General features: G+C 41.0%; 2 protein-coding genes across 8 annotated transcripts in view; one reads left to right on the top strand and one right to left on the bottom strand.

Moving 5' to 3' along the window:
* Positions 1–21,710, top strand: part of pitrm1 (pitrilysin metallopeptidase 1) — a 64,058-nt gene extending 42,348 nt beyond the window's left edge. For both annotated transcript variants that reach the window (XM_048562998.1, XM_059639418.1), the window contains 8 exons: positions 561–661; positions 12,239–12,368; positions 14,620–14,691; positions 16,980–17,089; positions 18,045–18,170; positions 19,109–19,254; positions 19,763–19,865; positions 20,857–21,710. In XM_048562998.1, coding sequence (XP_048418955.1) covers positions 561–661; positions 12,239–12,368; positions 14,620–14,691; positions 16,980–17,089; positions 18,045–18,170; positions 19,109–19,254; positions 19,763–19,865; positions 20,857–20,950 — 882 coding nt within the window. In that variant the 3' untranslated portion in view covers positions 20,951–21,710. The remainder of the gene's footprint in view (positions 1–560; positions 662–12,238; positions 12,369–14,619; positions 14,692–16,979; positions 17,090–18,044; positions 18,171–19,108; positions 19,255–19,762; positions 19,866–20,856) is intronic.
* Positions 21,711–24,941: 3,231 nt separating this feature from the next.
* pfkpb (phosphofructokinase, platelet b) overlaps positions 24,942–26,126 on the bottom strand; it is a 123,969-nt gene continuing 122,784 nt past the window's right edge. For all 6 annotated transcript variants that reach the window (XM_048552396.2, XM_059639428.1, XM_048552370.2 and 3 more), the window contains one exon: positions 24,942–25,567. In XM_048552396.2, coding sequence (XP_048408353.1) covers positions 25,411–25,567 — 157 coding nt within the window. In that variant the 3' untranslated portion in view covers positions 24,942–25,410. The remainder of the gene's footprint in view (positions 25,568–26,126) is intronic.

Consider the following 26,126-nt stretch of genomic DNA (forward strand, 5'->3'; position numbering starts at 1 on the left):
TGGGATGAGGGCATCACTGGCTAGGCCAGCATTTATTACCCATCCCTAATTTCCCAGAGGGGTTCAGAGTCAGCCACATTGCTATGGTTCTGGAGTCACATATAGGCCAGACCAGGTAAAGGTGGCAGTTTCCTTCCCAAAAGGACATTCGTGAACCAGATGGGTTTTTTCCAGGAGTCAGCAATGGATTCAGAGTCATTGAATCTTAACTCATTGGGGCCAGATTTTTATTGAATTCAAATTCCACCGTCTGTCATGGAGGGATTTAAATCTGGGTCCCCAGAACATTATCTGAGTCTCTGAATTAACAGCCCAGCAATAGTGGCACTAGGCCATTGGCTTCCCAGTGTATGTTCTGTTTGTGAGAGCAGATGCAAAGATTCACGAAGAGATGTGCCCATGCCTTGAACCTCCATAACTTCATCCCTAATTTTCATTACTCATTTATAAAACTCCCTGCCTTAGTTTTCTTAATTTTTGTGCTGCATTTCCAGAAACTTTTTTTGAGTAGTGGCAACTTTCTAAAAACTTGACCATGTACAAAGTATTCTTCTTCCAAGGTGCAACACATGAAAAGAATTGCAGAAAAGCCTGAACTCTTGACTGTTCTCCGTAAACTACCTCGAATTAAGATGCATTTAATGAGCAATGAAAACATGAGGTGAGTTATTTATAGTTATTTATGTTTAAAAGCACAACCTTTGAAATAAAGCACTTGCTGTACTCTGGCTTATGCTGATACAGGTTGTTCTCCTATAACTTGAGGGTTGTGTTCTTGCGTGACCTTGCGTTGTAGAAAATTGGATTATAGGAAAATCACTATACCTCTACAGTAAGTTCACGTTATCCAAACAGCATCCACTAGAACTACCTGTAGGCACAATGTATAATATATGATTGATCATCACTTTTTATCCCAAGGATGTCATCTCATTCCTTGACCTTTTGTAGTTTATTTATCTTTCTACCTATAGATCCCATATATTTGTATTGGCTCTGGCATTGCAATAGTCCACTTACAAAATTCAGTTGTTATGTTCGTGCTTCCAGTTCCAAAATGTAGGACCTCAAAGGTATATTTCTCTAGGTTCCTCCCTGTGCCATGTGGTAATGAATGAAGATAGGAAATCAGGGAGAATCATTGCAAGGTATGAAAAGTGGTGCAGCAGGCAGGCCTTCAGATTGGGATCAATCCTGTGACAGGAGGCACTTATTCAGAGAGGATAGGTTATACCTCAGTACGGCTGAGACAGAAAGAAGATTCACCAGTATGCTTAGGGAAGCTTTGAAATAAATTGACAGGAGGGTGTCATCAACATAGAGATGTAGAAATGAGGAATAAGGCGCATGAAGAAGTATGAATGTTCAATGTTGCCAGATTGTGGGCCATAGGTTTATTTGAAATCACAAATGCTCCAAAAGCTTGTGATTTCAAATAAACCTGTTGGACCATAACCTGGTGTTGTCCGACTTCTGACCTTCTCCATCCCAGTCCAACTCCAGCATCTGCACATCAATATTGTCAGAAAGGGGAGTAGTACTGTTTTAGATTGGAGAAGACTAAGTAAATACAGTTATAGAGTGCATGTTAAGTAATTGCACCTTATGGTGAATAAAGGTGGTTCAGCTAGAAGCACAAATAGCCATATGGGAGTACCACATAATAACAGTAATAGAAATCAGCCTGTAAAATGGTGAACACTGGAGGCTTAATATTTAAGGTTATAAATTGTTTAGAAAGTATTAGGAAGGAAAAATGGTGGAATGGGATGTCAAATTAGTGTTGGAAAGAGGGCTTTAGTGGACAATGACAGAAACCGCTTGCTTAGTCTTGAGAAGCAAAAAAGGGTATAAGCCCAGTAGCAGAGTATGACGGTGAGAGAGAGAAAAAAAAGAAAATCTGGAGGGAAATCAGATGTGCAAGATTTTTGGGACTTTATCCCAATTGATATTTTAATAAGTAATTGCAAAGGATAACAGAGAGAGAAATGTGCTCAGGAGAATTGCCTGGAACAATATGCTTTTGGTCCATCTGGTAAAGAGGCATTGCTTTTACTGGGACTGAGATGCATGAGTGAACCAAGTGTTTGTGGGGCAACACTAGTAATACAAACATAATGTTCAATAATGAAGTAAAAGAGCAAGGAGAAATCTGAAGTAGAAACATTCAAAATTTGAAGAAGGGCAAACTTTGATACAAGATGATCTAGGCAAAGACTGAAAAGCCAACTTGTCTTGAAGCATTGGTGATCTGGAGTTGTTGGTTTGTTCACCAAGCTTTCTGGTTTGCAAGCAAATGTTTCGTCTCCCTTCTAGGAGACATCATCAGTGCTATGCAGCCTCCGTTGAAGCTCAGTTCTTCTGACTCGCTCTGAATTTATATGGTCATGGTGGGCAGTCAAATTTCTGGATTTGTACCATATTGGTGTGTAGATGGGGTCTATTTCAGCATGTTTATTAATTGCATCGGTGGTTGAAAACCAGGCCTCCAGAAATTCTCATGCTTGTCTTTGTCTCACTTGCCCCTAGTATTGTAACTTTGTCCCAGTCAAATTGATGTTCTTCTATATCGGAGTGTATTGAAATGAGGGAGATAATAAAATGTGAGGCTGGATGAACACAGCAGGCCCAGCAGCATCTCAGGAGCACAAAAGCAGACGTTTCGGGCCTAGACCCTTCATCAGAGAGGGGGATGGGGTGAGGGTTCTGGAATAAATAGGGAGAGAGGGGGAGGTGGACCGAAGATGGAGTGAAAAGAAGATAGGTGGAGAGGAGAGTATAGGTGGGGAGGTAGGGAGGGGATAGGTCAGTCCAGGGAAGACGGACAGGTCAAGGAGACGGGATGAGGTTAGTAGGTAGGAGATGGAGGTGCGGCTTGGGGTGGGAGGAAGGGATGGGTGAGAGGAAGAACAGGTTAGGGAGGCAGAGACAGGTTGGACTGGTTTTGGGATGCAGTGGGTGGAGGGGAAGAGCTGGGCTGGTTGTGTGGTGCAGTGGGGGGACGGGACGAACTGGGCTGGTTTTGGGATGTGGTGGGGGAAGGGGAGATTTTGAAACTGGTGAAGTCCACATTGATACCATTGGGCTGCAGGGTTCCCAAGCGGAATATGAGTTGCTGTTCCTGCAACCTTCGGGTGGCATCATTGTGGCAGTGCAGGAGGCCCATGATGGACATGTCATCGAGAGAATGGGAGGGGGAGTTGAAATGGTTTGCGACTGGGAGGTGCAGTTGTTTATTGCGAACCGAGCGGAGGTGTTCTGCAATTCGGTCCCCAAGTGTTGGGGACTGCTTTGCAGAACACCTCCGCTCGGTTCGCAATAAACAACTGCACCTCCCAGTCGCAAACCATTTTCACTCCCCCTCCCATTCTTTAGATGACATGTCCATCATGGGCCTCCTGCAGTGCCACAATGATGCCACCCGAAGGTTGCAGGAACAGCAATTCATATTCCGCTTGGGAACCCTGCAGCCCAATGGTATCAATGTGGACTTCACCAGCTTCAAAATCTCCCCTTCCCCCACCGCATCCCAAAACCAGCCCAGTTCGTCCCCTCCCCCCACTGCACCACAAACCAGCCCAGCTCTTCCCCTCCACCCACTGCATCCCAAAACCAGTCCAACCTGTCTCTGCCTCCCTAACCTGTTCTTCCTCTCACCCATCCCTTCCTCCCACCCCAAGCCGCACCTCCATCTCCTACCTACTAACCTCATCCCATCTCCTTGACCTGTCCGTCTTCCCTGGACTGACCGATCCCCTCCGTACCTCCCCACCTATCTTCTTTTCTCTCCATCTTCGGTCAACCTCCCCCTCTCTCTCTATTTATTCCAGAACCCTCACCCCATCCCCCTCTCTGATGAAGGGTCTAGGCCCGAAACGTCAGCTTTTGTGCTCCTGAGATGCTGCTTGGCCTGCTGTGTTCATCCAGCCTCACATTTTATTATCTTGGATTCTCCAGCATCTGCAGCTCCCAGTATCACTGAAATGAGGGAGAGTTGGTCATGCCGTTTTGCTGCAAGTTGGTGTTTATGCATCCTGGTGGCAGATTTCCTGCCTGTCTGACCCATATGGTGTTTCTCGCAGTTGCCGCATGATATTTCATATATCACATTTGTCCTGCTCATCATGGGTATGGGGTCTTTCACCTTTGAGAGTAACTGGTGAAATGTGGCTGTTGGTTTGTGGCTGTCCTTATTCTAAGAGGCCACCGCAGTCTTGTAGTCAGTTCTGATGTGTTTCTAACATAGGGAAGGGCGGCCGGTCTGTTGGGCGTGTAGCATCGTCTTGGTATTGTTTGTTTGCCAGGCATCGACAGATGAAGCTGTTAGGATAATCAGTGTTAGCAAAGACTTTGTATAGGTGTTCCTTTTCATTTTTGCACAGTTCTGGGTTATTGCAGTGAGTTATCGCTCATTTGAAGAGTCTTGACACAGCTTTGTTTGCGGTTGCTGGGGAAGCCACTGTTGTAATTCAAGATTTGGTCTGTGTACATACTTTCTCTATATACTGTTAAGGAATTTGCCACTGCTCATTCGTTCCACTGTCCACTAGACATCTAGAAACGGGAGTTCACTGTTGTTCTCTTCTTCTCTGGTGAACTTGATCCCGTTGAATATGCTGTTAATAAGGTACTGTGTTTCTTCTAACTTTGCTTGTTTAATGATTATGAAGGTATCATCCATGCCTCTAACTCATAGTTCAGGCTGGATTTGGGGGAGGGTTGTGCGGTCTAGTCTTTGCATAACGGCTTCTACTATGAGCCCTGAGATGGGTGAACCCATGGGTGTTCCATTAATTTGTTCACAGACCTGGCCATTGAAGACCAAGTATGTGATAAGGCATAGGTTTAGTAATTTTCGCATGTTGTCCTAGCTGATGGTTTCAGTGGAGGTTTGTGTTTTTGGGTTGTCCAATAATGTGGCCTGTATCTCCTTTGTTGGTGTCATGTCGATAGAGGTAAATAGTGCTGTATTGTTAAAGGATACCATCATTTCCGCCTTGCCAATTTTTATATGTCCAGGAATTCCAGTGCTCGGTCTATGGAGTGTTGTAACTCCTTGGCTAGCCTATGTGTCAGTGTGCTCGGAAGGGCAATTATAGGTCTGAGGGGCATGTCAGGTTTGTGTACTTTTGGATAGTTCATAGAATCGCAGGGTGGGTGTTTGATTTATCATGTTTCATTTTGAGGAAGCCTGTTCTTGTTATTTGGCCTAGCTGTTGTAATGTCTTGAGTGTTTAGGTGATTCTGTTTCCTATCTGTGGTGCAGGGTTTAACTCCCTCTGTTGGCAAATGCTGGTATCTGCAAGCAGTTTTTGTGCTTTTCAACGTAGCCTGAATTGTTCATTATAGCCATAAAGTGGCCTTTGTCATCTGGCAAGATTATGATGCTCCTGTCTTTCTTTAGTCCTTTGAGGGCATTTCTCTCTGTATTGAGTGTGTTTGCCTGGCTTCTCCTGTTCACTGTAGGGACAATTGTTTGTCAGGTGGCTTGTTTTGATTTGTCCATGGACCCGTTAGATTTCAGTGTAGCCTCAAGTGCAGCCATGAAGCCCATTTTGTTGGCATCCTTATAATTACAGTTGAATCCCCATATTAGGAGAGTTTTCTCTGTATCTGTCTGGTAAATTTCTTATCCATGTGTCTGGTTTGCTCTTGTCATTGCTATGCATTAGTTCCATTTGTCTTTTTTTGTAGTGAGAGTCTCTTCTTGGATCTGGTCTCATTTTTCTTGACTCTGATGGCGTGTTTGAGAGTTTTGGTCCATTGTTGGTTGGTCGATTTTAAGCATAGAGACTTCTGGCACAAAATTTCTCATTCATATCTGTTGGGGCAGTTATGGGCGTTCGTTATAACTTGTAGCATCTTGTGGCTGTTTTGTTCAACTTTTTTCTGAAAACAAGAGAGTTACAGCAGAAACCAAAACACCTCAGCAACGAATTGACCCAGCACACATACTCAGCGCTGGAATTCCTGGACAACATCAGGAACAAAGAAATTGGCAAGGAGTAAATGATGGTATCCTTTGACATTACAGCATTATTCACCTCTCAACATGACACTAGTAAAGAAAAAACAGGCTACATAGAACATGGAAAAGTATAGCACAGTACAGGCCCTTCGGCCCACAATGTTGTGCCGTGGAATAATCCTAATCCAAAAATACAATAACCTAATCTACATTCCCCTCAATTCACTGCTGTCCATGTGCATGTCCAGCAGTCGCTTAAATGCCACTAATGACTCTGCTTCCACGACTACCCCTGGTAACCTATTCCATGCGCTCTCTGGGTGAAGAACCTCCCTCTGACGTCTCCTTTATACCTTCCTTCTAACACCTTAAAACTATGACCCCTCGTGGCAGTCAATCCTGTCCTGGGGAACAGTCTCTGGCTATCGACTCTATCCATGCCTCTCATTACCTTGTACACCTCAATCAGGTCACCTCTCTTCCTCCTTCTCTCTAGAGAGAAAAGTCCAAGCTCAGTCAACCTCTCCTCGTAATGAAGCCCTCCAGTCCAGGCAGCATCCTGGTAAACCTCCTTTGCACCCCCTCCAAAGCCTCCACATCTTTCCTATAATAGGGTGACCAGAACTGTACACAATATTCCAAGAGTGGTCTCACCAGAGTTTTGAGGAGCTGCAGCATAACCTCGTGGCTCTTAAACTCGATCACCCTGTCAATGAAAGCCAAAACACCATGTGCTTTCTTAACAACCTTAACCACCTGAGTGGCAACTTTGAGGGAGCTATGCACTTGAACACCAAGATCCCGCTGTTCCTCCACACTGCCGAGGATCCTGCCTTTAATCCTATATTCAACATTTAAGTTCGACCTTCTAAAATGCATCACTTCGCATTTATCCAGGTTGATCTCCATCTACCGTTTCTCAGCCCAGCTCTGCATTCCAGCAATGTCTCGCTGAAGCCTGCAATGGCCGTCGATACTATCAACGGCACCTCCAACCTTTGTGTCATCAGCAAACATACTAACCCACCCCTCAACCTCCTCATCCAAGTCATTTATGAAAACTACAAAGAGCAGAGGCCCGAGAACAGAGCCCTGCGGGACACCACTCAGCACTGACCTCCAGGCAGAATACTTACCATCTATAACCACTCTCTGCCTCCTGTCAGCCAACCAATTCTGAATCCAGACAGCCAAATCACCCTGTATCCCATACCTCCTGACTTTATGAATGAGCCTGACGTGGGGAACCTTATCAAATGCCTTGCTGAAGTCCATGTACACCACATCCACTGCTCAACCCTCGTCAACCTGTCTCGTGACTTCCTCAAAGAACTCAATAAGATTTGTAAGGCATGACCTGCCTCCCTCAAAGCCATGCTGACTCCTTTTAATCACGCTATGCTTTTCCAAATAGTCATCAATCCTATCCCTCAGAATTCTTTCCAAAACCTTGCTGACCACAGACGTAAGACTGACTGGTCTGTAATTTCCAGGGATTTCCCTATTCCCTTTCCTGAAAAGAGGAACGACATTTTCCGGTCTCCTCCAATCTTCCGGTACAACTCCCGTGGAGAGTGAGGAAGCAAAGATCTTCGCCAGCGGCTTAGCAACCTCCTTTCTCGCTTCCCGGAGCAACCTAGGATAAATCTGGTCTGGCCCTGGGGACTTATCAATCTTAATGTTTGTCAAAATTTCCAGCACCTCACCTTCCTCAATCTTGATCCGTTCAAGCCTGTTTTCCTGCTCCTCAAAGTTCTCATTCACAACAAGGTCCCTTTCCTTAGTGAAAACTGAAGCAAAAAACTCATTTAGGACTTCCCCTATCTGCTCAGACTCCACGCACAAGTTCCCTACGCTATCCCTGATCAGCCCTACCTTCTCCCTGATCATTCTCTTATTCCTCACGTATGAGTAAAATGCCTTCGGGTTCTCCCTAATCCTTCTTGCCAAGCCTTGTTCGTGCCCCCTCCTGGCCCTCCTCAGTCCACTTCTGAGCTCCTTCCGAGCAAGCCTGTAATCCTCTAAAGCTGTGCTAGACCCTTGCTTCCTCCACCTTACGTACGCTGCCTTTTTCTTTTTGACAAGAAGTACCTCTGTACCCATCATCCAAGGCTCCTTAATCTTACCCCTTCTTACCTGTCTCAGAGGAACAAATTTATACATCACTCGCAACAACTGCTCCTTAAACAGCGTCAAATCTGAAAACACAAACCTCTAATGAAACCATCAGCAAGGACAACATGCAAAAATTACTGGACCTACACCTTACCTAGCACTGTCTTCAACGGCAAGGCATTTGAACAAATTAAAGGAACACCCATGGGTTTACTCATCCCAGCGCTCATAGCAGAAGCTGTAATGCAAAGACTGGAGCCCCCCAAATCCAGCCTGAACTGTGGATTACATATGTGAACCATACCTTCATGATCATTAAACGAGCAAAAATCGAGGAAACACGCCACCTTATTAAGAGCATATTTTCCAGGATCAAGTTCACCTGGGAAGAAAACAACAATCGACTCTCGTTTCTAGATGCGATGGTGGAACGAATGAGCAATGGCGAATCCCTTACCAGTGTATACAGGAAGACTAGATCTTGAATCACAACAGTAACTAACCCAGCATCCACAAATAGAGCTGTGTCAAGACTGTCTAAACAAGTGATAACTCACTGCAACACCCCAGAGATGCGCAAAATCGAAGAGGAACACCTATACAGAGTCTTTACTAACATTGGTTATCCCAACAGATTCAGATGTCGATGCCTGGCGAACAAACAAAACCAAGAAGACACTGTACGCCCCAACACATTGGGCACCTTTCCCTATGTTAGAAACACATCAGAACTGATTGCAAGATTTCTATGACCTCTTGGAATAAGGATAGCAAGCACACAAACCTATAGTCACACTTCACCAGTTAGTCTCAAAGATGAAAAACCCCATACCCAAGATGAGCAGGACAAATCTGATAGACAAAATACCACGTAGCAACTGCAAGAAACACTACATACGACAGGGAACTCACCACCACGATGCATGAACACCAACTCGACGCAAAATGGCATGACCAACTCTTCCTCATTTCAATACGCTCCGACATAGGACATCAGTTTGACTGGGACAGAGTTACAGCACTAGGGCCTAGTGAGACAAAGACAAGCACGAGAATTCCTGGAGGCCTGGTTTTCAATCACGGATGCAATTAACAAATATGTTGAAGTAGACCCCATCTATGTATCACTACGATACAAAACCGAAAACAAGACTGCCCACCATTATAGACCAGACCATATTAGCTCAGAGTGGGACGCAGCACCAGTGTTTCAACGGAGGCTACACAGCACTGGCGATGTCACCTAGAAGGGAGACTAAACGTCTGCATGAAAACCAGCAAGCCAACCAGCAACTTCAGCCACAACCCAAGGTACAAATCTTCGTTGAAACATTAAAATGGTCATCTTTTCGGATAAGATGATTCAACCACATAGTTGGTGGATTGCAGAATGAGGAATAATAGGGCAATCAAAGCCAGTGCTCTTAGGTGGCAAGGCCTTTAAAGAATATGATGTAACAGAGAAAAATATGCTATATGTTTGGTGTATTCTTCAGCAAGAACCAGACCATGTTCTTTAAATCTAATAGTTAGTGAAGATTAATATAAAACTGACAAGGTGCGAATGAGAACTAGACAGCAGTTAATCTATAAAGCAAGCTCAAAGATCTTCAACCAGCATGTAAGTCATATTCTGTAGTCAGATGTCCAAGGTGTGAGGAGATAAGAGAAACCAGTTGTGGGCATAGAACGAGACTGATTCACTTACTGAGTAGTTTGCAGCAGTGTTCCCTAAGGAACTGCATGGTGATAAGCTATTAATAGAAGTTGAATAGTAGAGTTTCCATTTGGGGTGAAAATTAATGGACAGAATGCATTGAAAAGGCTGGCTGTCTTTGATATGTTCTAGTCGGGTGGCTTACATCCTAAGTTGCTAAGAAAAGCCGGGTTGCAAGTAGCGTAAGGACTCGCCACAACATTCCGAAAACATTGGAGAGTTTCGAGAGTAGCAATTCTGATGCCCCTGTTTGTGAAAAGATGTTAGGACATTCTTAGCAGCAGTTAACCGGTCATTTTAACTTCAGTGGGAGTGAGATTTTAGAAACAGTTGTGACAATGCTGTAGTTTTAAGAGGTGTGTTTTATCCTGGTTTCTTTTAGAGATTTGGGGGACAGGTGGCGAGCAGTTCATGAGAAGATAAACAACTTGTGAAGCCTTGGGGGTGTCCTTTAAAAGTTGGAACAGTAGAAGCAGCTGGAATGACTGTGGTCGAGTTCACCCTCAGAAAGATAGATTTTATGTTTAGCATCCAGCAGTTGCTGTTGGTATCCTGAAGAAGTGAAAACTGCTTTATTCCCTCGCTTGTTTACTGCTGAAAGCTGATCCCCTTGGTCTTGCTTTCAGAATTGTCTTTTGATATACTTCCCTGCTTACGTTTACCTTCAATATAAGAAAAGGTAGGATGCAGACGATCTTCTGAATAGTTTGAGGGGATTGATCTGATCCATCACAATGTGCAAGGATAAAGTTAATAGGCACTCAGAAGTTTGATTTAATAACGAGCCAGCACAGATTTGCAAAAGAGTTATACTGCTTGACTAATGTAACTGAATTTTTTTGATTTAGTAATAGAAGACATTGGGGGCTGATGCAAAGTAAAAATATGGTGAACAAAAATGAAGTTGCTGGAAAAGCTCAGCAATTCCAGGCCCCATCCTATCATTCACTCCCTACCCAAACCCATCCCTATTTTCTGCATCTAAACTGACATTTTCCCAGCTACCATCAGTTCTGGGGAAGGTTCACCAGACCTGAAATGTTAACTCTGATTTTTTTTTCTTCACAGATGCTGCCAGACCTGCTGAGCTTTTCCGGAAATTTGTTTTTGTTCCTGATTTATAGTTATTTTGGTTTTATTAAAGCTGTGGGGAATGTTGTCAATTTTGATTTTTTAAAGAAAAATGTTTGTCAAATTATGTAGCTGACAACAAAACAGTGGTGTATGAGCAGGAGGGACAGTGTCATACAACTGTGCCAATAAGCTTGTAAAGCGTATGGAGGGATGAGTGGATCCATGGGATCCTGTTCGAAGGTAACCAGTATATTGAGAACAAAACCCATGAGAATTTCAGCTTCATAATTGGTAAACTGAAGTATAAAGGCAGGTAAGTATGGTGTAGCATAACACCACACAGGTGTGTGGTGTAGCTTAACAGTGTGGAGCTGGAAGAGCACAGCAGGCCAGGCAGCATCAGAGGAGCAGGAAAGTCGACGTTTCAGGTTGGGACCCTTCTTCAGAAATAGGGGAGGGCAAGGAAACTGGGAAATAACTAGAGAGGTAGAGGGGTGCGGCTGGGGAAGGTAGGTGGAATGGTCTGAGGTGAACCTTGCAGGCACTCTTCCAGCTCCACACTGTTAACTCTGACTCCAGCATTGACAGTTCTTACTACCTGTGAGGGAAATGAGGGAATTGTGGTGAGCCTGTTTGGCTACACCCAGTACATTACGCTCAGTACAGGTCAGTACACTTTTGGAAAGATATTCAAAACCTTGAGATGGCGCAGAGGAGATTAACTGGAATGGGTCCAGGAATGGGAGATTTCAGCTAGGTACAGGGACATATGATAGAGGTGTAAAAGATTATGACAGATTTAACTAAGTTCAAGATCAGTTTCAAGTCATTCATTTGATTAGATGAATAATTTCAAAAGGAAATTGGACTTGATGAAGATAAACTTGCAGTCTACAGGGGTAAAGGAGGTGGAATGCAACAGACTGGATTGTTCTATGCAGAGCTGGCATAGACTCTGGACTGAATGATTTCCGTCTTTGCAATTTTTGTCGGTCATTATGTTAACAATTTAGACTACAAAATTACTTCACAGTGGAAACATTGCAGTGAAGATACAAGCAGGTTTGAAAGTTTCACACTTCTTTACAACTGACAGTTAGAAAAACAAAGGCCCTTTAAATATATGAATGTTTTTAGGAAGATATAGATGAGGTTTTTCTCACCTTAGGTAAAAGTTAATTTATTGTCTTGTAAAGGAATCCATTATGTTTCTGAAATTACAGTAAATATTATTTATGAAAATATCAGGTTTTTCAAGCCAGTGCAATTAATGTACAGTTCCTAGTCATCCTCTTTCTAAATCAGTGAGAAAAAAAAAACAAATTATTGCATGTGCTTCATTAATTTGAACTGTCTTGTGATAGATGTGCGGTGAATGCTACCCCACAAGCAATTCCAGATGTGTCAATGGAAGTTGAGAAGTTCATAAGAAATATTTCTGGATTTGGAAGGAAAAAGAAAGACAAGAAACTTATCCGTGCAAATGTTACTGAGGTACTATGTTAAGAACATTGAAAGTCCCATCAGCTCAGGGCTCAATATAAAATAACGTCCTTCCTACTGTAGCTAGAGGGACTTTTAAGCTTGCTCGTGACTTGAATTTTAACTTGTGCCTTTTGGTTCTGTGTTTTGACATTGAAGTTCAAGAGCTTACTTATTTGAGATCGTGGGAACTGCAGATGTTGGAGCCATTATTCATAATAAAATTTCAAATTCAGTTTGGGGAGCCCTTTTCTGATGTGGGGTCTGGGCCCGAATTGTCAGCTTTTGTGCTCCTGGGATGCAGCTTGGCTCGCTGTGTTCAAACATCTCCACACTTTGTTATCTCAGCTTACTTATTTGCTTCATTTTCAGATGGGTATCTATACAGTCCTTTCTCCCTTATTTGTGATGACAGTAACCCTCGAATTAGCAATCATCTCTTACCCATTAGTTGTTTTTATATGTTAGAGAAGCCTTATATGAAATGCCATCTTCTTGTTCAGCTCACTAACAAGAATGTTTAATTTAGTTTCTTGTGCTTTGTATAGTGCCTGAGAGGATAATGCTACTGTTCACTAAATGGAACATCTTAATTTTAATGGATTAGAGCTTCTGCTCTGTCAGGATTCTGAATTTGTGGAAACCACTTGAGTTATTGATATGCACTGTGTTTGTCCAGGCACCCATAGTGGTAACAGAATGACAACTTTAGGGATAAGGTCCCTGGCAGTTTGGACATGGGAGGACCAGGAATAAGGTGGGACAGCTCCCCAGTGTAATAAGCAGAATGTGGGGCGGGAATTGAATTATCAATTGAGATCCATTTTCTGAGTGGTGCGAGATTGCCAGCATGTCACGCGCCCTGCAAAGCTTTCAAAGTAGCTTCTCAGGAGATTGGAGGATCCAAGCAGCTACTGCAGACCCTGGTATGCCTGCACACTGAGGACCCATACAGTTTCTGGGCCTTGTGTTTCTTATGCCGTCTGAACTCTTTAATAAATGATCCTGTTTTAAGGCACACACTCTCGGTCTGTTTTACTCAGCTGTGCACACACCTCTTGGCAGAGTTCCCAGCTGGCCATTCCAGTTCCCAGCTGGCCATTCCTTTGGGGTCTCCTTGTTCTACCTAATCACCCTTAATTGGGCAGCAAGCATTGATTTAACCAGTTAGTAAGCCAGCTGTTGTGCTGGGGATGCGCTGCTGAAAGAAATGATGAATTTCTGATGCCCATGGGAAGTTTCAGTCCATCATTTACATGACGTTTTCGGAAGGAATTTGCAAGTCAAAGTGAATGTCACTATTCTGTACATTTTGGCCTTCTGTCGTCACAGTAGCTCAATTAAGTTTTTCCTTACAAATGATACTAAACTTATTTTAGCATCCAAGTTTCATTCTGGAACCCAACAGAAAATTTATTATTCCCACATCTGCCGTTTGCAGTTCTAATCAAATTAATATATTGAAATTAAGCATAAAAATTTGCAATGACCAACTGGTGGAAATATTGTCAAAAAATCCACATTGTGTAATAGAACATAGAACAGTACAGCACAGAACAGGCCCTTCAGCCCACAATGTTGTGCCGACCATTGATCCCCATGTACGCACCCTCAAATTTCTGTGACCATATGCATGTCCAGCAGTCTCTTAAATGACCCCAATGACCTTGCTTCCACAACTGCTGCTGGCAACGCATTCCATGCTCTCACAACTCTGTAAAGTAATATGCTGCCTTTATTCATGGCAAAGCACCCGTCATTTACTTGGGCACTTGTATCTGTAGTAAAGTTCTGCAATAGCTTTCTGATAAGAAATTATAACTTAATAATCCTCATGTTTGAGCAAGTTTGGTAATTGAATGTAATGTTTGAAATTGGGCCTGTATTGTTGAGAAATGAGCATTGACTGTAAATGCCTGAATAATCGCTACTGATGCAACCTATGTGTAAATCCAAAGAATAGCCTAATTTAGGCAATATGTTAGTTCCCTATTTCGCCAGCTTAATTTCACAAACAGTGAATTGCATTTCCTTTACTCAAGTGTTTTTACTAAAAAGTAGGCTCTTGAAACAAAAAAATCTAAAGCAAGTGGTGATTGGATATTTCAAATTTTGGATCATTTTTGGATACAGAATTCCATTCTTTCCGAAGTACGTGCGTTGACAAAAGACAGCATGTACAATCTCCAGTGCTATATGTTTTCCTTCATTTCAAGTTTCCATTTGAAAGCTTAAGTATTATTTAATCTTTATTTCATTACAGAAACCACTCAATCCTGAAGATGCTGGAAGTGAAGTATCTGGAGGTTCAGAAGCTACCAAAAAGATAGTGTTTGTAAGAGTAATATAGCTTTGAAAGTCACAGTAAATAAGGGAAACTCTGACCCTGTTGAATGTATCCAAGATCGGTACCAAAAACTCTGAATAGGTGATATTATTAGAACTGCCCTCAGAGTGAATTCATCTATAAATCCATTATTTATCACTAAAAAAAAGAGAGACCTGATCTGGAATCTTTTCATCTTGCACCTCATAGGACAGAACCGCAAAAATACCTCAACTCAGAAGGGAAGCCCACTCTTTTCAGTATGTTTTGTTTCTTTTGCCCCTTTGACGTTAGGCATTCTTGTGATTCTGTCTTGTTAAGGGTAAGAATCAATATATATTATTCTTGAAATAATTTCCTGATCAATGCAAGTCAAAAAGTTTTGACTACTTCCTTTTTCTAGTCAATTTCTGTTTACGCAGCTACCAGTTGAAATGAGTAACTAGTGTTATTGCTAGTTGTTATTAGGTAAATGAGTTAAATTGTTCCCCATCTTGAGTCGAATACGGCAGTTGAGTTTGGGTTTAACTTAATTCAATGCATTATTTTTAATAAACGTGACCTATATTAGGTGTCCAAAAGTGATCACTGTTGCTAGGAGTGGTGCATTTTAGATATTGGTATTTGAACTAATTGAAAACTAGGAACGTTTCTGTATTAGAAATATGAAAAAAAATAAATTTGTACAACGTAAGAACAGTGAGCAAATGATCAAATGCCATTTAGCCTTTTAGGGGGGCTGGGGGGTAGGGGGGGGGATAAATAAAACTAATATGCAAAATAGTGCTGGGTACTGAAGCCAGCACCATTGATCAAGCTTCAAACCAAGCCATTGCTAACATTTTGAATGCCCTCAATTTGAAATGACTGCTTTACGCATTGTTGCTTTAATGCCAGTTTAGATGTTTTATGAACTTACAATTTTTCTCTCATTTTCTAAAACAGTGTCTTGAATTTCTGTCAATCTATAATACTGTATTTGGTTTGTTGTGGTATTCATCCTTTCTAAGAAACAAAATCTTCTATAACTTGAGGTATCAAGTTGTGTAATTGAAGTTGCAGACTTGCTCGCTGAGCTGGTGTGGCTGATTGCAGACGTTCTGTCACTCTGCTGGGCAACATTGTCCGTGCACCTCCGGTGAAGCATTGTGGTCCATCGCACTTGTTATTTTTAAGCCTCTGTTTGCTGGGGTGGTTGGTATTATTTCCGGTTTTGTTCATCAGTGGCTTGTATGTTGGGTCCAGTTCAGTGTGTTTGTTGATAGAGTTCTGGTTGGAATGCCAGGCCTCCAGGAATTCCCTGGCATGTCTCTGTTTGGCTTGTGCTATTATGGATGCATTGTCCGAGTTGAATTTGCGTCCTCCTTTGTCTGTGTGTATTGAGGCCAGTGAGAATTGGTTGTGTCCCCTGGTGGTGAGTTGGTGTTCATGTATTCTTTATTGCCAGTTTTCTTCCAGTTTGGCCTATGCTTCTCACAGTTTTTGTATAGTATTTTTTATATTACATTAGATGTATTGATTGTACGTTTGGGGTCCTTTACGTTCATCAGTAGCTGTGGCAGGGTGGTTGTTGGTTTGTTTGTGCTACCCTGGTACCTAGGGATCTGAGTAGTTTTGTCATCATCTCTGATGTACGATAGGGCAGCTCGTGTGTCTGGCTGTGTTGTGTCATCTTGCTGTGATCTGTAGTGGAGATAATGGTGGATTGTGCTTTTTGGGTATACATTTCGTTTTAAAAACTCTGTGTAAATGCTCCTGTTCTGCTTTGCGCAATTCCAGGTTGTTGCAGTATGTTGTGGCTTGTTTGAATAATGCCCTAATGCAGCTCCATTTATGGGTGTTGGGGTGGTTGATGGTGTAATTAAGAATCTGGCCCATATGTGTTGTCTTTCTGTGTATGCTAGTCTGGAGTTCTCCATTGTTCTTACATTCCCCCATTACATCCAGGAAAGGTGGTTGGCTGATATACAAACCATTGAAAAACAAAACTGGAAGTGAAACCAGCCATCCCAGTAAACTGAGACAAATAAATAGCAAGCAGGATGGAACACACATGCTTCACCAGAGGCACGCTGACAATGTTACCTAGCAGGGTGATGAAATGTCTGCAACCAAACCTGACCGACTTGGCGAGCAAGTCTGCAATCTCATTCACAACCCGAGCTACAAATCTTTTCAAAGTGTAATTGTTTAGCAACTGACTGCTCATGTCTCCTCTAAATACAGAACTTTTTTTTTTCTTCTTGTAACCATTCAAAAACAGTTAATTGAAGCTTACTGCTTTTCTTCTCTCTTAGTCAAGCTTCAAAGCTTGTCAAATGAAGACACATTTCCAGCTTCCTTTCCCTGTGAATTATGTGAGTGAATGTGTTTGCACAGTGCCCTACATGAATCCAGACTTTCCCAGGTGAGTTACGTTTGAAGTTAAATTCCACGCTTTTGTTGTAAATTTCATGTAGCGATTTCACATTGGGCTCTGAATTTGGATCAGATTAAGGACCAAAACCTAATGAAGGAGATAGGAAGCAAACAGTGGTTTATGTATATTTGGAATCTTTCGAAAAATTTCAAAAATCTCCCATTGAAGGGGAGTAACCTGTCCTTGATACACTCTGGGAAACTCATGAAATGACCATAAACTCCTGTGGCTCAGTAGGGTGTGTGGCGTTAGAATCCGCTTCTCGTGTTGTTTTTAAGTGAATGTGTACATTTGGGGCAGAGTGTAAAATTAACAGCATCACTATCTGATGGTTTTGGAGATAAATTCACCATGTGAGTTCACGATCTGATGAAATGAATGTCTTAGCTTCAACTAGTAATAAAATTAATCAAATTAAATAAAATTAGCCAGATTGCAATCGACATGGAGAAGGGACATTGCACAGGTTCATGTCCTTAAGTGCAACTCTATCCTAACCTGAGTCAGCAACTTTAGGAGAAAAGTGTCCTGATTGGTAGAGGAGGTAATGAATTAATTGGGGCGGTTCTAATGTCTGTTTCCAAGTAGAGCTGCTTCCTATTTAATTGTGCTTTATGGCCTAAGAATACGAGTGGGAAAGTTTTTAGTCACAGATAAACCGCTGAATAATTTGTTTTGCCATATATACACTGTTGTTAATGCAGAAATTAATTTACTATAGTTTACTGCACTGGACCTAACTAATGTATCCTCACTTCTCCTAAAGAGGCTGGCGGTATGAAAGGAAAAAAATTCAAATGTGGCTATAATCTACATCACCAGAGTATTGCCACTGTTTCCATTATTCAGATGAAGGATTGGTGAGGGTGCTATATTCTGTCAAATGCAGTAGGTTTGCATTTGCATTTCAATATTTCTACTATTAACTACTTTTTATTTATAGTCTTTTTGTTCTTGCACGGCTGTTGACGTCTAAATTCCTTCACCGGGAGATTCGGGAGAAAGGTGGTGCATATGGAGGAGGTGCCATTCTAAACCACAGTGGCTTGTTTACATTTTATTCTTACAGGTACATACATCAGTTACAGTTCACAATTTATAATAGTATGAAACATAATGAAACAATCAAAATTTTCTGAACTTTTCCCAGTTGTTGAAAGCTCCTGTCAGTCAGTAGAAATATATGGCTGTTTACCACATTTTATAAAAGTTTGTCAATATCGACAGGGTTATTGAAATCTTTTTGATTTGTTCCCTGTCCAGATTTGAAAGTGTAAGATAACTATTGAAATCTGCAGCAAAAGATTAGGTGGTTGACATCATCACTTAATCAGTGGCTCTTTGCTGGAGCAACTTCCCATTCCTAAATGGAGGCTTAGTTTTTTTTAATTTGTCAATTAATTGCAGTTATTAATCTTGTCCTTTAATTAGATTGTATCAATTTATGTGAGTTCCACCTGTCTGAATTTTTAGGCTTGACCCCTCAAACATTTAAAACGTCTGCCTAATCCTTCCAGAAATTTGCTGAAACTTTGCTGTGCTATATGTTTCTCAGATGTATTTTATATCATTATAGTTTTACTTCTTGATAAGAGACAAAAGTCATTAATGGAAAGTCCACGAAGGCCACTATTCCTTCAAAATGAACGCTCAGTGAAATATTGACATTTACCTCTATCAAAATGCACCAACTTGACTACATTGCCAACTCTACTGGATATACTACTGATAGGGATACTCCCAGCTGCTTGTGCACTCACTTACCGAACTGAGTGTCATTGGTCAAGGCCATATTCTGATAACTGCCCTTGTATGCTAGTTTTCTGCAATGCCAGAAAAGAGTGCAAATGTACAGCAATACATGGAACTAAAAATTGTCAGCGAGTAATGTTCAGTTTTTAAGCAAGGAATTGTTGCTCCGTTATAGAATATAAAATATACTGCAAAATAAGCAATATTATTAAAATAGATGATGTGAGATTATTCTTCTTGAATGTAATTTCCCAGGGATCCAAATTCTCTCAACACAATTTCTGCATTTCGAAGGAGTGTGGATTGGGCAAAAGCAGGAAAATTTACCCACGAGGATATTGATGAAGCTAAACTGTCAGTGTTTTCAACTGTGGATGCTCCTGTAGCCCCATCAGACAAAGGTAAGGCTGAAGCGCTACCTAAGCCACAAATACTTAAAGTTCATGGAGCGAGGAGACAGTGATGGCAATGCCTATATAATAGTGATTTCCTTTAAAGCAAAAATATTTGTGACATTTTAAATTTGGATAATTTTTGAAAGCTGTTGACTGACAGAAATGTGCCAGTTAGTTAATTAACAGGTTTTAACACTGAATGTTTGTCTGCATGTGCTTCCAACAGAATATTTGATTAATTTTTCCACCAAGAATAACATTCTATTTAGAATACCATGTGTTTGCAATAGCTCATCAGATCTAACCAGAGAGACCTTGCATAATATGTGCATAGTAGAATTATATGAGTGCAATTCCAACCTTGCTTTCACATTTGGGGTGATTGCAAGACTAATATTAGGATCATTAATAACACTGATAGTAAAAATGAGATGCAAAAGCATAACCCTGTATAATGGCCATTTATCATTGAAAATTAGTTCACTTTTGAAAATAATTCTGTTTTCCCCGACAGGATTGGACCGTTTTCTATATGGTATTTCTGATGAAATGAAGCAGAAACATAGAGAGCAGCTTTTTGCTGTTGATCATGATAGTTTGGTGGGAGTAGCCAACAAGTGAGTAGATTTTAAAATAAAAGCTAATCAAAATTCTAAAAATGGTATAAAACTGTGTTAGTGTCTTTCCTGGAACATAAGTTAGTGCACCCTGGAAGCTTTATGTTTCAAGGTGTGATTCAAACAAAATCTGTAAAGATTTGATTTGGTGATTTCTTGTCAGCTAGTGTGAATGTTTATTTTGCTTTTTCGTAAGGATTTAAATGTTGATGTTGGAAACCTGAAATAAACAGACAAAAAGTATTTCCAAATAATCAGAGGTCAGTTCTGTCTTTGGAGTGGAAAACAAAGTTACTGTTTCAAGTGATTAAAAATTAAAGCTATAAACATTATAAGAAAAGAGGAACATAAGGAGAGGGAAAAAAAACTAAAAAGGACCTATAACAAGATGGAAAACAGGAGAGATTAAAATGACACAACTGAGAATTTGGGTAGCTGGAGGGACTTGGACACATGGTAAGGGAAAGAGGTGCCATGGGTAGGAGCTAGAGAGACAAACTAGGTGAATTAACATCCAGTAGTCATATCCTGGCAAGCTTTTGATGACAGTTACAGCAATGCTGAAACCTCTCAAAGTGTTTTTTACAAGTGTTCTAACTGATTACACACAATAAAGATAATTAAAAACCTGACTTTGAGCTGAAGCCTGAATTCAAGCACATGTCTTCAGATTGTGATGCAGAAGAAAGTGGCTTTGTGGCAATGTGCCACTCTGGAAGCCCTTAATTATTGTCTCAATGCCACATGCTGACTGCAGCTAAGATAACAAGAGGGAAGTTCCATTTGTTCAAAAGTGAATTATTACAGGGATAGGTCAGTGTTGAATCTATTTCTTTTATTTTGAAGTTAAATAACCTTAAGAATGAGAGAATCTGTGTACAGAATTGTGGTAACAGTGATGTTTAACCAAGGAGCATGTTCTGTAGTAATCAATTGATAGAAAATAATTTTCAATAATGTTCTTATTTTTAACTTCTCTTCGATATATCAGGTATTTGACAACTGGACACAGCCCTTGGGGAACTGCAATTTTAGGACCTAAGAATGAATCTATTGCACGAGATCCTACCTGGGTCCAGAGATAATATATTGAAATAAAGGGAGAACTGACCAAGGATGTCATCCTCTCATTTTGCTGAAACTACACTGAGGACAGAATAAGGATGGATTCAGCTGAAATGTTAATGTCTCCCATTAATGTTACGCAGGAGGCGAAGTTGGTAAACAGCAGTGTTCCACATTCTGAAACTGTTCAGTGCTCTTGTGAATGAGACAGAATTGAAAGTGCTTGATACCTCAATTGTACTGAACCAGAGTAAATATGAACTCTGTGCATTCAATGCTTGACAAAATGTAAGGGTGTATACAACCAATGTAATACTTGAAGAAATAGAAGGAAGATGTTATTTTAAGTATGAGTTTGAAGAAAGAAATCATGCGAATTTTTATCAATTATGATGCAAGTGTTAATTGTATCTTGTCCTTTGTAATAAATGTAGAGCAAATGTCATCCCCCTCAAAAAAAATTAAATAGAATTTGACATAAATTTGCTATTGGCGCAACAGCAAATGTATTGTGTGTTTGCAATGAGATTGAGACAGCTGGTCTGCATGAACCATCGTAATTGGTGATTGTCGAAAACTGTTTTATAGAACCTTTGTATTTTACTGATCCAAATTTAAACTTTTACCGTAGGAGATATAAGATGAATTGATCTCAATGTGCCCATTAAACCTCCTAAAACTTTGGTGATCATTTGAATCTAGTTCATATACTCCAATATGAAGGCACAATATTGCAAGTGTTGGAATTTAAAATAAAAACAAAGTATTTCAAATACTCAACAGGTCTGGTAGCATTTGGAGAGAAACAGCTAATGTTTGAGGTCAATGGTATCTTAATTTTTCCCAGTTCTGAATTCATAATTTTGAAACAAAGGCAGAGAAAGAACAAAGGGGAAAGTCAGTGATTGGATGGAAGAAAGGAAAACTTCAGTCAAAAGAGATGGTGTACTGTGTGGTGGCAAAAACCAAAACAACCACAGATGCTGTAAATCAGAAACAAAAACAGAATTTGCTGGAGAAGCTCATCAGGATTGGCAGAACGGGGGGTTCTGAGGAAAGGTCACTGGACTCAAAATGCTAACTCTGATTTTCTTCTTAGATGTTACCAGACCTGCTAAGCTTTAGCAACAAAAACTGAAATTGCTGGAAATGTGTCACGGTAATGGGCTGTAAATGGCAGCGGCAGAATCATTGTCAGTGCCCATTGATTTCAAGCATTACTTTGATGACACTTCCTGTAAGGACTCTTACATCTGTCCAATTCTTCTTCTCAATCATATCTGACAATGTCCTGTCCCTTACAAATGCTTCTAATATATTCATCAATCTGAACTGCAATTTTTCTTCAATTTGGTTCACAGGGCACTCAACTATGTCTCATTTGCCACACTTGTGCTTTCATTCCTTACCCACCCCCTCGGTATGGAAACGCTCTCCCCTTGACCTCATTCGCCTCCACAGATCACCTGGCACTCTGTTTGCAGTAGATGTTCGGTGCTTTCATTGGGATATTGAGAAACAGCATTTGTGGTTCACCCTGAGATTTTTTTTTAAGTCTGGTCAACAAGGAGAGGCAGATTAATCATTATTAGACAGGAACTGAAGGGGAAATTGATCATGGATCTGTTTTCCAACCTGTAGAGCTGAGGGTGGGGTACACTTGGGGACTGAAATTTCAAACTCTGGAACAGAGATCTTCAAACCACAATTCTGGAGCAAGCCACTGGAGGGCAGCATCATTCTAGTTCAGGTCACTGAAACCAAGTGCTAAATTTACTTCATCTAAGTCTTTGCTGCTGTACCCTTGAGAGATTTAATATTTTGTTAATGTAAAAAAGATAAACAGTCATATAAAGCTGGTTCAAAAGGGTATGGAACAAAAACAAAAGCTCAGCAGGTCTGGCAGCATCTGTCGCCAAACCTGTGTTCTGAGGGTCACCAGACCCGAAACGTTAACTTTTTTTTCCTTCACAGATGCTGCCAGACTTGCTGAGCTTTTCCAGCAACTTTGTTTTTATTCCTGATTTACAGCATCCACAGTTCTTTTGTTTTTCATTCAAAAGGACATGGGATTTTTCAAAATGGGTATGGCACAAGAAATTTAAGGGTAATGCTAGTCATTAATTGATTAGTCGCTATTTCGAAGCTGGAGCAAGGTTCTACATGGAATGCTAGACATGTGGTCAAAGGAGAGGAGCACAAGGTAGAAGTCACTCCGATCATCTTGAGTTTAGTGACAAAAGATTTCCAAAGGGTGGATAGGTATAAGTCATTTAAAAGATGTTTTGTCTGTCAGTAGATAATGTAAAAAATGTGGATGGAGAGGTTGAGTTTTCATTTAAAAAAAAAACGTGAAGGGCAACATTAGTACCCGGAGTAACCTGTCTCAAATTGAAATGGAATTTGTCGTATGTGGAAAAATATACTTTTTAAAAGTGGATAGGTCAAAGAACAGGCTTTGATGGAACTAATTATCTCCCGTTTATAAAATTGTGTGATCCCACTGTACGTATGATGGTTGTTATCAAGGTTAGTCTACATGAGTTCTTATGTGAGCTATGCTCATTGTTTGCTGAGGGTTACTACAATTCATTCAAAGGTCAGTACGTGCAAAACTTTCACTTTTTTTTATTGTCTGCGAAGTATATGTCAGAGTGATGGAGTACTCCTCACTTGCTTGGGTGAGTGCAGTGGAACAACACTAGAAGGGCATTGGTTTAAAGGTGAGAGGAGAAAAGATTCAAAGGCACCGAAGGAGCAACTTTTCCACGCAGAGGGTGGTGCATGTGTACAATGAGCTGCCTGATGAGGTGGGTACAGTTACAACACTTTAAAGGCAGTTGGATGCGTACGTGAATAAGGAAGGGTTGAGAGGGCCAAATGCTGGCAAATGGGACCTAGATCAGTTTAGGAAATCTGGTCCTCTCAGACCGTTTGGTCTAACTTGTCTATTTCTGTGGTGTATAAGTCTATAACATTCAAGACAAAGCAGCCTGGTTGCTTGACACCCATCCACCACATTAAATGTTCATTCAACACCATGAACTCTAACAGCAGTATGTACCATGTACAAGATGCACAGCAGCAAATCACCAAGGTACTTCAATAACTAGAAGGACAACAGTGGATGTATAGGTATACTATCACCTGCGAGTTGCACGGCTTTTAATAAAAATGCTCAGTACAGTCTTGAGTCTTTGGAATAAATTAGTCTAATGATATTCATAGAACAATACAGTGCAGAATAGGCCCTTCAGCCCTTGATGAAATTTAATTTTTAATAATAAAAAGTTCTTTCTATCAGAAGTTTCTTTTCAACTTGCATGCTAGTATTTATGTGCAAAAGGTAACAGTTTTGAATACTTTCATACAGCCAGTGCATTGCTGCAACTTCAGCTAGCGGCAGAACAATTTGTTACGATCAATCGTAGAACCCCTACAGTGTGGAAACAGGCACTTCAGCCCCACAAATCCACACTGACCCTTGGAGCATCCCACCCAGGTTCATCCCCCTGTAACTCACCAAATCTATACATTACTGAACACTTCAAGGCCAATCCACCCAAAACGCACATCTTTGGACTATGGGAGGAAATCGGAGCACCCCAAGAAACCCGTGCAGACATGGGGTGGACGTGCAAACTCCACATGGTCGCCTGAGGGTGGAATTGAACCTGGGTCCCTGGTGCTGTGAAGCAGCAGTGCTAACCACCGAGACAAGGTGCTGCCCAAATGGTATTGGATGATGCCCGATTCAGCTGGTTCTGTTGAGTCTACCCCAGTTACCGCTTCTTGATCTCTTCCATTGGATGTAGAAGGCTAGATTGAGATAAACACAGTAAATTCTGTTCACGTTTTCAATACGATGATCAGGTCACCCCTTTTTCTTATGCTCAAGGGAATGCAAGCCAAGTTTATAAAACTTCCTCTGGTACTTGTAATTCTTTAGAATATTGTAGCAATAATCTTGTTTAATTTGTGTACAGAATTGGAAGAAGTCAGTGGATACAGTTTTCTGTAGGACCAGCCATAGCAATTTTATTTGAAGCTGGAGGAAAATAAACAATATATTCACTTCACTACACCACATTCATTGCATCTGTCACATAAATATATCCTCATTTTTTTCACAAAATTATACTGTCTTCTACAGGTGATCTACACAATAAATATAGAAATGCTGTGCAATGAAAAGCAATATTATGTTTTATGTTTTTTTTCTCCATGCAAGAAAGATGATCTATTTTGTGTGGATTGACAGTATTGGTAAACCTGCTGATAACTGGGGAATAGCTAGAACAAGTGCATAGGGAAGTTACAGGATGGCTGCTTTTATTGTAACATAAAATGATGGTACAATACACTTAACTGGTACAGAACAAACTGGAAGTCACAATTATTCTCTGCTGAACCTTATAAATTAGTGGCTCTTAGACTGCTTGAGGCAGATGCATCTCTGTTGGGTCTTTCTGACTCGATTTTAAATAGCAATCAGGTGGTGAGAATCTTGTGTAAGGCGACGATTGACATGCTCCATTTGCCCAGCATCTGACACGTCAAAGCTGGCCTTGTATTTGGCTAGAATCTTCATCAGTGGACGGAGTTTCAGCCACCACTGCTCATTTGGAATTCGATGCCTGAAATGCAGAGCAGAATCTTGAATTTCAAATCCTATGTTGTTCACAAACCAGCACTCATCAATGATATAACGCATATTTTAAAGCTCCCCAATTCCTTCCTTCCTTCCACCCACCTGCCGTCAAACTGTAAATTAGTTCTTAAATAATTAGGAAGTATTTGCAGCACAGTACAGGCCAAACAGTCATTCCTGCTCCAGGTAATTTCCTCCTACTCTTCCTCAAACCCCATTCTCAATTCACTCAAATGTTTTAACACAGAATGAGTAACACTAGATAACTGAGAAGTTGTTCGCGGATAGGATCAGACATGAGAAGTTGTTGGCAGATAGGATCAGGGTAAACCCTAAGGCTTTCTATAGGTATTTAAGGAATAAAAGAATGACGAAAGTAAGATTAGGCCCAATCAAAGATAGTAGTGGTAAGTTGTGTGTGGAGTCAGATGAGATAGGGGAAGCGCTAAATGAATATTTTTCAAACAGTATTCACTCTAGAAAACGACAATGTTGTCGAGAATACTGAGATACAGGCTACTAGACTAGGTGGGATTGAGGTTCAC

This window comes from Stegostoma tigrinum, chromosome 2, assembly GCF_030684315.1.
Source record: "Stegostoma tigrinum isolate sSteTig4 chromosome 2, sSteTig4.hap1, whole genome shotgun sequence".
Classification (NCBI taxonomy): domain Eukaryota; kingdom Metazoa; phylum Chordata; class Chondrichthyes; order Orectolobiformes; family Stegostomatidae; genus Stegostoma; species Stegostoma tigrinum.